Source organism: Chelonoidis abingdonii, chromosome 2 (genome assembly GCF_003597395.2).
Source record: "Chelonoidis abingdonii isolate Lonesome George chromosome 2, CheloAbing_2.0, whole genome shotgun sequence".
NCBI lineage: Eukaryota > Metazoa > Chordata > Testudines > Testudinidae > Chelonoidis > Chelonoidis abingdonii.
The window spans coordinates 217,825,198-217,840,926 of record NC_133770.1 but is presented as its reverse complement, the minus strand read 5'-3'; the positions used below and the strand labels follow the sequence as shown (position 1 = coordinate 217,840,926).

General features: G+C 42.1%; 1 protein-coding gene across 1 annotated transcript in view; it reads right to left on the bottom strand.

The window, feature by feature from the left end:
* Positions 1-15,729, bottom strand: part of LAMA3 (laminin subunit alpha 3) — a 181,878-nt gene that overhangs the window by 28,894 nt on the left and 137,255 nt on the right. Inside the window, exons 44-53 of the mRNA XM_075062974.1 lie at positions 10,620-10,670; positions 10,113-10,264; positions 9,430-9,540; positions 9,215-9,326; positions 8,548-8,715; positions 6,426-6,622; positions 4,571-4,687; positions 4,141-4,295; positions 2,419-2,560; positions 1,508-1,607 (exon numbers count right to left, since the gene is read on the bottom strand). Of these exons, the coding sequence (XP_074919075.1) occupies positions 1,508-1,607; positions 2,419-2,560; positions 4,141-4,295; positions 4,571-4,687; positions 6,426-6,622; positions 8,548-8,715; positions 9,215-9,326; positions 9,430-9,540; positions 10,113-10,264; positions 10,620-10,670 (1,305 nt within the window). The remainder of the gene's footprint in view (positions 1-1,507; positions 1,608-2,418; positions 2,561-4,140; positions 4,296-4,570; positions 4,688-6,425; positions 6,623-8,547; positions 8,716-9,214; positions 9,327-9,429; positions 9,541-10,112; positions 10,265-10,619; positions 10,671-15,729) is intronic.

Sequence of the window (15,729 nt, the reverse complement as noted above, 5' to 3'; positions counted from 1 at the left end):
GGTAGATGGGGCAGGGGTCCCGGGGGGGGGGGGCTGTCAGGGGTTGAGAAGCAGGGAGGGTCAGCTAGGGGGCCGATGCCGGGCCTCTCCTAGCAGTTTAGGGAGGCACAGCCTCCCTTAACCAGCCCTCCATACAATTTCAGAAACCAGATGTTGTCCTCAGGCCAAAAAGTTTGCTCACCCCTGCTCTATTGGCTGAACTCCAGAAAGGGTAAATACTCTACTAAGCATGCACCATTATGAATGTTTCCCAGGTTACTGCTGGCACAGAATATATTCATGGATCAAAATAACAGCGCAGAAAGCCTACCTTTACTTTTTATTAACAGACCTGTCAATATTGTGCAATTTAAACTATTCAGGGGGTTGGCAAACAGAAGTGCACAGCGTAATCCCACAGGCATGTGTGTGAAATGTAGGATACTCGATAAAACAAAGGGTCAAAAAGCAAGTAAAATATATGGATCCCGTTTCAGTTAAAGTTGCTGAGATGCTTTACTGCAGAATCAGATGTTACATTTTAATGGCAAGAAATGGAGACACCCTCCCACTGCCTCTCCCAAGGGCAGAGTAGCTTCTGTTTCCATAAGAGCCCCACTGACACCGGCTGCTGAGGGAATTAATCAGTGCATTCCCTCACCTCCCAGACCACACCCTTCCTTAGTTATTGCTGCCCACATTTAGGGGTGCACAGGCCTCCTGGAGCCCCTCTGCAGTGGCTCTTCCAGTGGAAGTGCCAGGTGAATTTAACTCATACTTTATGTCCCAATCTAAAGGATTTTTTTTAAAAAAAAACTTCTGCACACATGCATAATAATAATACAAGTAGGTGCATACTTATAGATCAGTGGCACTGGTCAGCGGATTATATCTATTATATATAGCCCTTTTGAGTGACTAGTCCCAAATCTTGCCTTTTTTTCCTGTTTGAATATTTTAAATGTAGGTGTTTTAACCAGATCAAAATGTTCCTACTGTATTAGGATTCTGTTCTTGGAGATGATGTTGAACCTTTCTAAGACATTCAGACTACACTAAGCAATACACTAGATAGTCTTTGCAATTTGCGTACTTCTCTCTCTTTGACAATCACATCTGCTGCAGAGACTAAAGCCTGTCTTTAAAATACACTACTACCTAGTTCTTGTAGAGTGCTGATCATCAGGAGATTCCAAAGCACTTTACAAAGGAGGTCAGGATCATTATCTACAGGATCTTGCTGTAGAAGAGAATTGTAGAGGAGCGGGCAATGGCAGAATTTGGCATCCCACAGTGTGGACCATAATTGAGTTGAAGAATCCACTCCTCACCCTCTTGCAGAAGGAACTTCTAAACCATAGTATCATGTTCCATTATAAAAGGTAAGAATGGAGCTACCATCTCCTGCTTACAGTTAAGTGTGTGTGTTACAGTGCTTTGCTAAATCAGAACCATAAACAGTGACTTTTAAATGAGAATTTCTAATACTGTATCAACACTCCTGTTATCATCTTGCTTTTTACAGTACCTTGTAATGTCTTTTGTGACATTTGTGCTTGATTTAATAGATTGCTGCTTTCAGTGTTCAGTCTCTTGGCTTTTCCTGATAGATCTTCCCTCTCCACAGTCTGGTGATAAAGCATGGTACTGTAAGACTAGTTTTATAATTGAACTCAAAGCAGAAAAACAAATCAGAAGGAATAAAAATTAATCTAATCTAGTTTAAAAAATAAAAGGAATAAATGTTCCAACAAAAAGACACCCCCTACCTTCACAGTTAGTGCTACTGGTGAAGCCCTGAGTATAACACAGCCCTTTGTCTTTAAAAGCAATGTTTGTTCTTAGCGGAAAACTGTGTCTTCTGTCATCTTCTTGTCTACAGTATATGGACCGATATTCAGACATTGGTAGCACCCAAATTGTGACCCATAATCAGGGCCGGCTCTAGCAATTTCACCGCCCCAAGCACGGTGGCACACCGCAGGGGGCACTCTGCCGCTCGCCAGTCCCGCGGCTCCGGTGGACCTCCTGCAGGCATTGCTGCGGAGGGTCCGACAGTCCTGTGGCTCCGGTGGAGCTGCTGCAGGCGTGTCTGTGAGAGGTCCACCAGAGCCGCGGGACCAGCGAACTGTCTGCAGGAACACTTGCGGCAGGTCCACCGGAGCCGCCTGCCGCCCTCCCAGCAACCGGCAGAGCGCCCTGCGTGGCGTGCCGCCCCAAGCACACGCTTGGCGCGCTGGGGCCTGCAGCCAGCCCTGCCATAATGCACATGCAAAACCAATATCTGAATATGCGGAACAGTAATTGTGCCTGCAAAAGGATATTTCTATATGCAAATATACCTCTTCTGTGCATGGGTTTAACTTCACTGCCCAGCTAATTATAAAGATCACTTGTTTGTAACAAAATTACCATTGTTTGACAAAATAATGCTCTTACCAGTAAAGCTGAATCAGCTGCATTTACAGCTTTGTTGGCTGCTTCCTCAGCTGCGTTGATGGCATTAATAATATTTTCATAGGCAGTAGCAGCTTCCATGGCACAGTTCACCAACTCATCATTGCTGGCGTTTCTCTTAATTCTGTGGAAAACAGGGTTAAAAATACAACCATGGGCAAATACTGCAGGCTATAAAGAAAAGAATGACTTATTTTAAACAGCATTTAATTTAAATATTTGCTACTTAGTGCTGATGAAGAAAATGCAAATGCTTTACAACAAAAATGGTGGTTGTAACAACAGCAAATAGTATTTTGACATAAGGGGCCAGTTCTGGTGTCCAGTAACGCTGCTTTACACTAGTCTGGTGCTGCAAAGCAGCATTTAAGCAAAAAGGCTTCCTGGTAATTCCAATGGGACAGTTCAACATGGCCAGCTCTGTGCCACCCCATCACAGCCCCTGTGTAAGGGCACTAGTTAGAGAGCTGCAACCTCCAGTTAATCCCCAGCTGCTGGAACAGCCCTTGGGGGGCCACAGACAGCCTAGCATAAGACAGAGTCACTTCAGGGCTGCTCCATCTTGCACTGGGAAGCAGCCAAGCAGCCCTGGAATCAGGGAAATGTAAGAGACAAAAACCTGTGTGCTCAATTCACCTGTGCAGTGCCAGGTATCCAAGACTGCCTGGCTGATATTTATGACAATACTGTTTTGCTAACTGAACAAGCCGCACGGACAACTGGAAGTTTTCAAAAAAAGAGTCTGGATCACCAGACACAACAAATCCTGCATCTTGGCAGGGAGTTAGACAAGATGATCCTTGCAGTCCCTTCTAACCCTATGACTCTATGATTCTGTGTTCTATGATTCTAACTAGCCACAATCTCACAATGAATTTTTAAGCAAAGTCATTTCCATCCAGATGGCATGTTATGAAGGTTACTTTATCTTTTGAGAGTTTTCTTTTCAGCATTAGGGCTAGGTGGAAGTTATTTGCAAAGAAACAAAATAGAGTTCTGCCCTTTTTTGCTTCTTTAATATATATACAGAAGGTCTCAAAAACTTTATCTGTCTAAAGGGTTTCTCCTTTCCTATCTATACTTTACCTTAGAAATATCAAGTTTACCAAGTGTTTTGCCCTGACTTTCCTGGAGGATTTGTTGGAGCACCAGAAAATTAGTGTGAACTTTTACTGTGAGCAAATAAAGGGACAGAGGTGAAGATTCTTCCACAGAGAAAAAACTTTTCTCCCAACAGTATGTCAGGCATTGGAATTAAACTGATATCAATAAAATCAAGCAAAAGGAAAAAAGGCATTTGAAAAAGTTTGACTAAAAACGGCTAACATTTCCTTCCTTTCTCAATATTCAGGTTTGACTCCCTTGATGCTCATGATCACTCCATTATTATTTATCTGTATTGTGGTGATAGCCCAAGATCCAATCACAATCACACCTGAATAGTGCCAGATACTGCACAAACTCAAGTTCTCTGAAAGAGTCTTTCAGGAAAAACAGACCAAGACTTAAGACTTAAATGCCTAAGACAAAAAGCAAGCAGAAAAAAAAGAAAACTTTACATACCACAAAGCAGCAAAAGGAGGGACAAACCCATTTTTTTCTGTCTTTACATGTCACTTTAAAGGGAAGTGAAATTATGCACAGTACCTTACAAAATTGTACATCATGTACTTGAACTATTCATTTACAGAAATTAGAACATACTCAGCCAGTTGTCTTGCCAGGTCTTGCAAAAACTTGGCATGCTCCTCTGCCCTCACAACCAGTGGCTCTTTGCTGGCTGATAAGGAAAGGTTCTTCAGTTTTTCATTCAAGTCCTTCCTTGCTCCATCCAGTTTAGCAGCTAGATTTTCATATTCCTGGGGTTTTATAAACAGAAATCTTATTTTTATTTGCACATATTACAAAGTGTCTGATAGTCAGCACTTCGCCCTTAGTCCTGCATGTGAAGTAATCCCCATTTCCTTGCACAGCTGTGTAGAGGAAGGGAAAAAAGAAAACCCCTTTTCACAGACTGCAGTTCATCAATCACATTATAATCTATCCCATTGTATTTTTACTTCATTTAGAATGATGTAAGTTTTTACTCAGTATTTTTTAAATTTAAAATGTCACATATTTTGATTAACTATACCTCTTTGCTCTTCTGCAGTAATCCAAGTATGCTGTTAGTCTGAGACAAGGAAGATTGGGCAGAGTTGAGATGACCCAAGACATCGTTCTGTTGTTTATTCATCACTTCAATTTGTTTCTAAGGAAAATTAGAGGGTTGGAAAGCATGTGATCAGTTCAGCAATTAGGGGTGAGGGAAAAATCAAATGATCACCTAGCCAAGCTAGTTAGCAGCAGCATTTCCAAAGCTCTCACTGCTGTATTATCTAGGTGTCTTTTGGGGATCTAAAGACTTACTGATATTCAAAGGTATTTGGGAACATTTATATTAGCACAGCCCAGTTTGTCAAGCTGAGCAAAGAGCCGACTGGAGCTTTGTTTGCCTATCAGTGTATAGATACAGCTAGAGAAGCTCTAATCAACTCCTCACACTGCTTTGAAGCACTGACATCCTGGGCCTCTCTCCTCTCAACCCTGGAGGATATAAAAACAAGAAACCCAATAGCGACCTAGTCCCCCTCTCCCAAACCTTCTGAAAGACTGAAACCATCTCCAGAGTTGGACTCTCTCTTTGGGTCTTACCAGTGATGGAAAGGGAAGGCTTTCCAGCTTGCCCTCTCTGGAAAGCTCTCAGGGGAGAATGAATGAAGATGCTTGGTTCCAGCATCTTCTGCTCAGTGGAGGGATCAGTGGGGAAAAAAGTCCTACAGCAGCAAGTACAATGGCCCTGGGGTTGTGGCAGGACAATGCGTATCATAATCACAGTCTCATGGTATTTGTATCCAAGTGTGTGCAAGTCATTCCAATAGTATGGTCTGCAATCAACCCATCTGTCCCTCTATCTAGCATATAAAATTTAATCTTATCACAAATACACAAACATTTCAACTGGTGGCAGAGGCAAAGGCAGAAACAGATTAATGATCTGTGCAGATACATCCACCATTTAAGATAGTCTGTAAATATTTTTAGCTGTATTTTTAGAAGTGATGCCCTACACTGACATGTAATATACTGAACAATTGTAATGTACAGTTGACAGTAGTGATTCTACTGTCCAAGAAGTGCTAACAAAGTAGCTGAAAACTTAGCTTTTATAAACAATGCACTGTCCTCTGAATCAGAAATACTATTTGTTTAAGAGAATACAGGCTACAGAATGCTTACATTCCTTGCATTAATTCCATGTCCGACCAGTTCTGTTTATTCATTATAACATCTACAAGAGTTCAGGGACTTATTAAATATGTGAAAAGTCTAACTTAATTTTTGCTGCGTTAGGCATCATCACAAACAGTGCTGCAGCATTTCTGATGAGGCATAATGGCAAGCAGCGCTTATTTATCAATAATTAATAACTAGCACTATTGAGTAATTTTCATCCATAGATATCAAAGCAGGTTAACAACAGCGGCTAAGGATCATTATTCCCATTTTACAGGGCAATGGAGACTCAGAGGTTAAGAGACAAGCAAAGAACCATATAGCAAGACAGTGGCAGGGTCAGGAACTGAGCCTAGAGCGCCTGACTCTTTGTCCTGTGCTCAGTTTACTACACTCACAGAAGACAAAATGAATAATTATAGCTGAAGATGGAAATACTCGGAGCAGAGAGTATCCAGATTCTCATTTATATTAAATCCCTCTACACCACTTTGGTTGTATGAAGGGGCCTTTAAGTGGGAGTTAAGTGGAAACAGCTTTAAGTAGGACAGTTGAGAGCTCTTTGCACTGCCAGAGAGGTGGAAAGAGACATTTGTGCAAATGGGAATCAAGCTCAGAATGAACAGAATTTGGCTTTACAAAAAGGCCAAAAGTAAGACAGAAATATTTCCTCCCATCTAATAAGTCCAGATTTTTTTTTAAAGTTCTATTACCTTAATGTCTTCCAAGAGCACTCCATTATCTTTGTTTAAGTTTTCAGCCTGCTTCGTTTGGCCAGTTGCTTCATTCAGAGCTTCACGAAGGTCACTGAGTTTGGATTCATAATTGTTTAATGAATCTCTTATAGTTTTAACAACTCCATGATTTTCTTGCTGGTGCTTTTGTAGCTCATTCCTAACACGCTCCAGCACTGCAAGATTAGAATTGAAAAAGATTCACAGAAGCAGAAAAAAATTAACTTTATCCTGCAGGATTCTGCCTTTAGGATTAAATAGCCCAAGCTTGTGAGATGCTGAGCATCCTCAACAAATTCGTTTAATGTGTGTCATGGCATCTCATCCCGTCATGATAAATTGTGTTGCTTTTGGGATCCAGAATAGCTATGGATAATTTAACATACAAAATCAGCTCTAAACAATCTGGTGTAAGGTGAACTATTCTTGATAAATACTAAATTAAAGAAAACACATAAGCCAACCAGCTTCATTCACTAAACAAGGCCAGGGCGAAACTGGTAAAACCATCAGAATCCAAAAGTGCAAGAATGCTAAATCTATAGTAAGTAATGCTGAAGTTTTGCACAAACTGGGGCTTTACAATCTACTCTACCCCATTGATGGATATGACTGACTCCTATTAGACTCAGAGAATTGTCATGGTTAACTCAAGCAGCACCAATTCTCACTGCTAATGTGCATCCATGATACAATGTAACCAGAGCTCAGCAGGCACCTCATCAGCCACTGGTCCAATCTGGAGAGAAAACCTCCACAAGGCCACGTCTACCTTTCTTCTCCTTGCATCTCCTTCCCAGCAGAGGAGTGTGTGAACTCCTGCCTTCCCAACCGTTAATGTAGAGCAATCGACGAATGGGCAACAAAGGGAGAATGTTTTCCTTATGTCCAGTAGAGATGGCAGGGAAGGTGGTGGGACGTATTCTTCACCCAGCAGTGTGAACCATATGGGATCTTTTGGGCCACATACAACTCAGAAATAGAGCCGTCAGTCATGTCAGAGAATGGATCGGTTAGTGCCCAAAGCAGGTCGCCCAGAGGATTCAGGGGGCCTGGGCAAAGCAATTTCGGGCGGCCCCCTCCATAAAAAATAAAGTTATGCAATACTATAGAATACTAATATTCCATGGGGGACCCTGCGGGGTCCAGGGAATAATTGGCTCACTGCCTCCCCTCTGGGCGCCCTGGCCAAAGACTTTCTACCATGCAGAGGGAAATACCGTCACGAAGAGGGAATTCTGTGCCCCTATACACAATTGTTACAACCTTTAGATATGAATGTGCAGCATGCTCTGCTCAGATGCATGACATTGTGTACACCAGACAAATAGACTCCATGGAAATCATTTATGTACAGTTTGCGCAGTGAATGACATAAGGAATCCTGCTGAGCCCTACCTCACTCAAAGCCTGATCCAGCACCCACTGAAGGTTATGGTAGACTTTCCATTGATTTCAATGGGGCTTGAATTTGGTTTTACTGCACACATAAAAAAGTTGCCAAAAATACATATGATATTACATTGGATTACACTATTTCAGAAATAACATACGGTCATGTAATAATAGACCATATCATAATATGGAAGCACATAGAGAAGACACAAGACTGGGGTGTAGCCTTAACTTTTGTACTTCTTGACCCTTGAGTGCTCAACTTTACTGCTTTAATAGTTTCTTAATGTAGATTTTTTTATGGACTATTTACACACACCATATTATCGTATATAATTTATGTTTACACTGTTTCTGTGCTTTATAATTAGCTAGTGGATAGATGAATATAGGACTTTCTCATTTAGATTCATTTAGAGATCAAATAATGCATTAGAAAGCACACATCAGGACACTATTTCGATTTTTCCCCAATTTAACTTCTTTCATGATTACATTAAACATTCTTAACTCCTTCAGTATCACTATGTTCACTTGAACAAAAGTAGATGACTAAAATACACTGCAAAGGTGCAATCAGATGCTGAAATTCCATATCACTCCCTGATCGTCATCATTTGTAGTCTCTTATGTTTCAGACATAAGATTTGAACATTTTAAACTAAGCAGAATAACGAGCTAAGACCTCAAGAAGAACCCCCCTTACAAAGTTGAGCTTCTCTTCTCTCCCTCTCTGCATCTATTTGCAGTTGTACGAAGTTGCGTTTTCGCATCTCTCTCATCATCTGTTCTGCTTCGGCCAGTTCCTTGGTGGCATCTCCCAGGGGCAATCTGTTGCCTTCTCCATTGGTGCCAGCTATCTGTTCCATGAGCACTAAAAAAAGGAAATACCACATTTAAACAGAGTAGATACTTAGATTTACACAAGGGAGACAAATTCCAGAGCAGCTCTTCTTTTTAAGCACATAAAGTCCAATCTTGCCTTCGTTACTGAGGGCTTGTCTACACAGACACTTTGTCTGTGGCAAGCTGGAGTGTAAATCTACCCTCATCTAGCCTGCCATGAACTAAGATTCTGTGTATACCCAGCTGTACTTTGAAATGGGAGTAGATTAAAGCATACTAAGGAACTTTTAGTGAGACAAAACACACTTTAGGTTAATTGCATTAAACTGAAATTTATCAGCTGTAATGCAACTAAAGCTAGTTGAATTGCACCAGGTTTGAAGTATGCCCATTGTGTCTAACTTTTTATTTTATAAAGTTGAATTCTGAAATCTTCTCCAATTTCAGAAGTTAATTAAAAATATTGTACGTATGGTGATGAGATTTTGTAAAATAAAACATGACATAACAGTAGAAATCACCCTTACCCTGAATATTGACGATGACAATTTGTATTTTTGAAACTAAATCTTTTCCTTTTTGATTAGTCTGACCAAAATTATTAAATAATGTCTCAGCTTTCCTGTAATTCATTTCAACCTAACAAGAGGGGGAAAACAGACAATTAGAGATAGCACAGAGCAGACAAATTAATATTTTGTTATAAAAAGAGACAATTATTTTTACTTTGTTTTAATGTCACCTTTTCTTGTAGTGCATTTACATCCTGATTAAGATTGATCAAGTCTGTCTCCAGCTCATCTGCCTTTGAGCCCTGATTCAGAACAGCTGAACGGTAACTGTTCAACAAGATCTGAAAATAAAGAAAAAACGTGTACACAACTGAACCAAATCTACCACCTAGAGACAGTATGGAACTAGAGCACAAGGACTGTATTTCTTCTAAAAAATTAAAATATACTGGGCCAGATCTCCATCTGGAATAAAGATCAAGATTGCTTCATTAATTTCACAAGTGACAAGTTTACACCAGCTAGTCCGTTGAATCCAATGTATTCCACCAGCAATGAGGGGATCTCAACTGAAGAAAATTCACTAGGTGAGCGGTGCAGAATATAAACTGCCTGAAAGTTGTAGGACTGCAGGAGGGTCTGGATGGCATAGCCCACAAAGTGAATTGGGATGGTCTAGGAGCGGGAGAGGCCACTGATTTTTTTAAGGACCCTACCTGGACCTCAGAGCAGCCCTCCCACAGTGTAACCCCCAGAGAAAAGTAGCAGTGTATTGTGGAGTTAGCAGTTTGTCTGTGTTTGCTTGCACTTCATGTTGACACAAACTGACATGAAATTCTAGTGTTCAGACGCTAGTCTACACATCAGCTGAAATCTATTCCTTAAAGCTTTTTTTTTGTTGAAGGTCACTTACTTTTAACTCCTTGATGCGTGTTTCCAAATGCCTCATCTGTCCCAGTGTGTGGGTGCTTGCATTGACGTTTTGCAGCTGAGACTTAATCAACTGAAGCTCGTCACCCATTGTGCTCAAATCTTTCAGTAAAGTAATTACACAACTATCACAAGCTGAAAGGGAAATACCACAAGCAAAGGAAAACAATGAGAATCATTGCTATTTTGTGCAGAGAACATTTCAATTGTCACAGTGAATGGAATGGAAGCCCTATGATACGTCACCAGGTGCTACATGCATAACAAATGCAACAGCAAAGGTCACAGTACTGAAAGTGACTAAAGCCAGACAAGAAGAGAGTCCGATGGGCATCCTTATTTCTGGAATTTTCACCCTGTAACATTTTCCCCCATCTGTAAGTGCTTAGCTGATTCTTGTTTGAACTGGTTCATGGTTACTGCCATTATTGTTGCCTTTTCTAGTTTGTCTTCTTTCAAACAATCATCAGTCCACCATGTTATTACCTACCATCGCAATCTTCATCGGGATCCACATCTTTTGGGTTTTGATTTAAGCATTCTGAAATCAGATACATATAATCAGTAACTAAGACATTGTTATTAAGATTTTGTTATATTAATTTTTGTCTTTGTAAAAAATAATTTTATACTTTGCACTCCCAGGCCATTAAAATGTGAGGGCAGACTCTGCAAATCTGTTTTTCAAGGATAAATAATTTGCATGTTATAGGAGCTGAAGAGCCAGATTCATTCAATCGGTGTAGAGCATTGTGCAGAGTGCCCAGTTATGGAAAGTTTGCCAATGTGTGTGTGGGTTGTGGTGGCACAAGGCTCCTCCAGTCTCAACTGTACCAGGGGGCTTGCAGGCAAAGCGGGCCGTGCTGCTGAGAAAAGGGACATGGCCAGAAAGGTAAGAGATGTTCTGATTCAGCTCCCGCTGGTGGGGCTCCTATGAAGCACCCTAGAGAATTTCAAGTTGCTCTTCTTCAACTCTGCCCTACCTTGGGGGTGACTCCCCCAGCAATTTGCAAATTCCTGTGCTACAGAGAGGTGAATCTGCACATATCATATACTTTAAAATGAGCAGTTTTCAATAATCTTTACTAAGACTGTCAGAATAAAGATCCTCTAAACTTGGTATACTATCAATGCTGGGAAAAGACTAAAATAGAAATCATTCACTCCTGATGCTGATTTTTATCCACAGAATTCACCTGACCTTTGTGGATCTATGCTGAAAAGAAACTCAGTGAGAATGGCATTGTAGGGTGCCATGTTTATCATTTCATCACTAATTTCTATTAAAAATGTGCTAACACTTCAAAAATAAATATATATATATTATTTAATCATTAGATCTGCAAACTCAACCTAGGATTTGAGGGTGAAGGGTGTACACAGGCATGCTTGCAGATGTTACCCAGAAAACCATTTTGTTGATGATTCACAGGCAGGGCCGGTGCAACCATTTAGGCAAACTAGGCAGCCGCCTAGGGCGCCTAGTGGTTGGGGGTGCCTAAAAGCCCCCTCAGGTGAGGAGGTGGAGGTGAGCTGGGTGGGGGGCGCGCAGAGAGGGTTGCCCGCAATAACAAGGGGGGGGGCGCACAGGGGAACAGCTCCCCGCTCCAGCTCACCTCCGCTCTGCCTCCTCCGCTGGGCACACAGCCCTGCTCTAAGTCTCCTCCAATCAGCGCCGCACGCCTGGGCAGGGAGGAGAATTAGACCAACGCCGACGTGCTCAGTGGAGGAGGCAGAGCCGAGGTGGGCTGGGGTGGGCTACTCAGGCAGGGTTAGCTTCCGCAGGAGGGCTCCCCAGGCAGGGTTAGCTGTCGGGGCATGGGGGGAAGTCTCCCCAGGCAGGGTTAGCTGCTGGGGGAGCAGGGGGAGGGGGGAAGTCTCCCCAAGCAGGGTTAGCTTGCTGGTGGTGGGGGAAGGGGAGGTCTCCCAGGCAGGGTTAGCATGCGGGAGGGGATGGGGGAGTACTTCCCCAAGCAGGGTTCGCTGCCGGGGGGGGGGAAGAGGGAGTCTCCACCATGCAGGGTTTAGAGCTGCCGGCGGTGGGGCGAAGGGGGAAGTCTCCCCATGCAGGGTTAGCTTGCCGGGAAGGGGGGAAAGTCATCCCAGGAGGGTTAAGCTGTGCCGGGGGGGTTGCGGGCAGGCGGGGGAAAGAGGGGTGCTGTCGCGTGGCGGGTAGCTGCTGCAGGGGGGGGCTCCGGGTGGGGGCTGAGTTAGCTGCCTTGGGGGGCGGTTAGCTGGGGGGGTGGGGTGCAAGGTGGAAGTTTCGCCTAGGGCACGAAACTTCCTTGCACCGGCCCTGTTCACAGGTAGGAAGAGAATCCAATTCACCATCTCTTAGCTAAACTGGCTCTTCAATGCTTAATGGGTGTGAAACATGACGAGAAAATATGACACAAATATCTACGTATATACACACACAGGGAAAAGATCTGTGGTGCAAGATGATGTCATTTTTACATGTTCACTTTTAAGAGTAGAACCAGGTTATAAACCCTATTTCAGGAAAGCAGCATGCTTAAATGTTTTCCTAACGTGAAGCTTTAGTAATTTCTAAAATCGCAAGGCAGCTGTACTTTTATAATGCAGCTGGTCACTTAAATCTTGAAGTTTTACCCAATGAAAATAATTCAGGTATTTTCTCCTGGTTGGCATGGGGATATGGTTGCGTTTGTACCTATGCCCTCAATATGCCAGTGCTGGACCTCATGTGAAATTAAAGGGATTTAAAAGTATCCAGGATGCCTCTTCATTATTTCCCTTTTTCTTTTCCACAAAAAAACATGGACCACAATTAAGTTTACATAGTAAAATACAGGCAATAAATGAGACAGAGGTTCTTTAAGCTGATCACTAATGGTTTACTGTGAGGTGCTAATGCCATCAATTTCTGTTGAAATCTAAGGGAATTGAGGGCACCCAATACCTTGAAGGAGGTACTTAGGACTGGGCTCCCTGCTGCCAAGAGTCAATGACAACTTTCTATGTGTCAAACTACAATGTTAAAGTTTAACCAAAACTATTATGAGATCCTTCTGCTGATAATAGCAGCATGGAACAGACTAGGATCATAGCCTGGAACTTCAGAATACTTTCAGGAACTGCATGGTTCTACCTTCTCCTTCACCATTTGCATCTTAGATGACTGGTAAGTTCAACTGATTGCTAATGGACACTTCACCAATATCAGAGGGGAGACAGGAGTCACAAAGGAGCTACTGCAAGAGAAAGATTGCCTTTATTCTGAATACAGACACACTTGCACTCCTGCTAGTATATCATCCAGCCATCACTAGAGATATTCCAAGCAATCTCCAAGAAGTGAAAAATAATTATGACTTTTATTACAGTCTCTGGCCCAATTACAGTAGTCAAATAAATAAATAAATAAAATGATGAAATTAAAGAGTTTTACAGCAAAGTACAGAATATCATTCACATAATAACCTGCCAAAACATGCTGTGTTGCTGATCACAGGGGATTTTAATGCCAATGTGGAGAAAGAGGTGGCTGATCAGAATACAATGGCAGAGAGAAACTGAAAACAAACTGACTCACTGAATTCTGCTCTAAGAATTAACTTGTCCTTGTAAACTCTTACTTTGGAATGAGAGCTGGAAAAAGGATAAACGCTCTTCAGATCAGCACCATCAAAAATATAAGCCTAATAAAGTGGTATTACTGTAATGACGAAATGGAAAACCAGCATTAGCTAACAAAAAATTCTACCAGGTGCCAACAGCAACTCAGATTACCAGCTGTTTCTGTAATGTCTTAGACCAAAACCAACAGATAAAACAGTCATCTCAGCCACTCAGATAACAACCTGGAGAGAAGCAAAGAGTTGGAAAATCAGTAGTCACTGGTTTTGACTGGTTTGAAACATTGCTAAAAATGTGAGAAGGAAAAGTTGCTTTTGAGAGAAAATTAAGTGTGCGTTCATTGACATCAGAGAGAAATCAATGAGGAATGAAAATAAGGTAGAATCAAAGATCTCATCAAGAACAAAGTCCTACTTTCTATGAACAGGTACCAGTGTCCCAAAGGACAGAAGTAAATAAGCTTAAAGAAGGGCTGGAAGGCATAAGATCAAATCCTTTATTCCACAATGGTAATGGATAAAGCAAACATCATACACAGATGTGGTAAAATGTTCAAAAACGTCTAGGCAATTTAGGACCCTGAGTCTCATTTTCAAGGTCCTTAGGGAGCTGGAACTTAAATCTCATTGACCTTCAGTCATGGGCCCCCAAAAGCCAGATTTACAAAGGTAGAGCCCTGCATGGATACAAATTTATATCCATGGATATAAATCAGTATCCATGGAACCACAGGGCTCTCTGGGAACCACAGCAGCAAAAGGAGCAGAATGTGGGGCCATCACTCCCAGAAATCAGTGCACCACACCGGCAGATCCTCTGGTGTGGCTGTACCGTCTCCAAACAGGGGACGCAGACAGCTGTGTGGAAGGGACAGGGGACGGGGCTGGGGACAGTACAGCTGCACCAGAGGAGCTGCCGGCATGGAGCGCTGCCTCCTGGGAGTGCCAGCCTCACATTCTGCTCCTTTCGCCTCTGTGGTTCCTGGGAGAGCCCTGTGGTTCCGCGGATACTGATCTACATCTGCAGATATCCGCATCCGAGGGTATAAATGTGTATTCGCTCAGGGCTCCATAGATAGATGCCTAGTGCGACATACAAAAATGCCCAAAAAATGAGCTAGGGGCCTAATTGACTTTCAGATACCTAAATACCTTTGTAAATCTATCCTTTAGCAGCTTGTGTCTCATTCACAGTCAGGATCTTAAATCTCACTAAGTGTCAAAGTCACTTGAAAATGGGACTTAGTCACTTTTGAAAATTTTACCTATTATCTATCTGAAAAATGTTGACTTTCAGTAGCATGTGCTGCGAAGTTCACAACCACAGTACAAGAAATGAAGTTTCCTGTGTCTGTGGCCATATTGTGCTCTTTCTCATGTCCAGAAAGCAAACACGTGAGGAACAAATGTCCAGGGACAAGTAAGTCCCACCCCTTAGATGTCTTTTGAAGGTTCTTTGTTCAATTTATATTTCTTTTCTGTGTATTTCTGTCTTATTTAGGGCCAGGTTTTCCTCTCAACTATACTAGTGAAACTCCACTTAAGGTAGCAGTGATGTCTTCAGTGCAGTTACATCAGTGTAGCTGACACTGGAAGATTTTGCCCTCACTTTACCTCTTCTTTAGTTCACTTATAACTCATAAGTACTAAACTAGACTGCACATTATTCAAAAAAAACCCAGCCTATTTCCTGAAAGAGACAGACCCCTAAGACACTAGGGGAAGTTGTGTTTGTGTATCTCAGGGCACAATTTGCCCCATGTATGACATAAAACAGCATTGGATCGTGGCATGTACACTCTGAAGTTAAACTATTCTGTCCCAGGTACATTTTAATGAAGGCAAATTAGGACTACTCCATGACATTTGCTTCATAAGCTTATATACAGCGTAGCAAGATCTGGCTTTCAGGTTGGCAAAAGAGGTTCAATAATGTACTCAACCATCCCTTTGGTGTGGGATGGAGAAACAGATCATCAATAGCGTTAAGAATTCAAAACT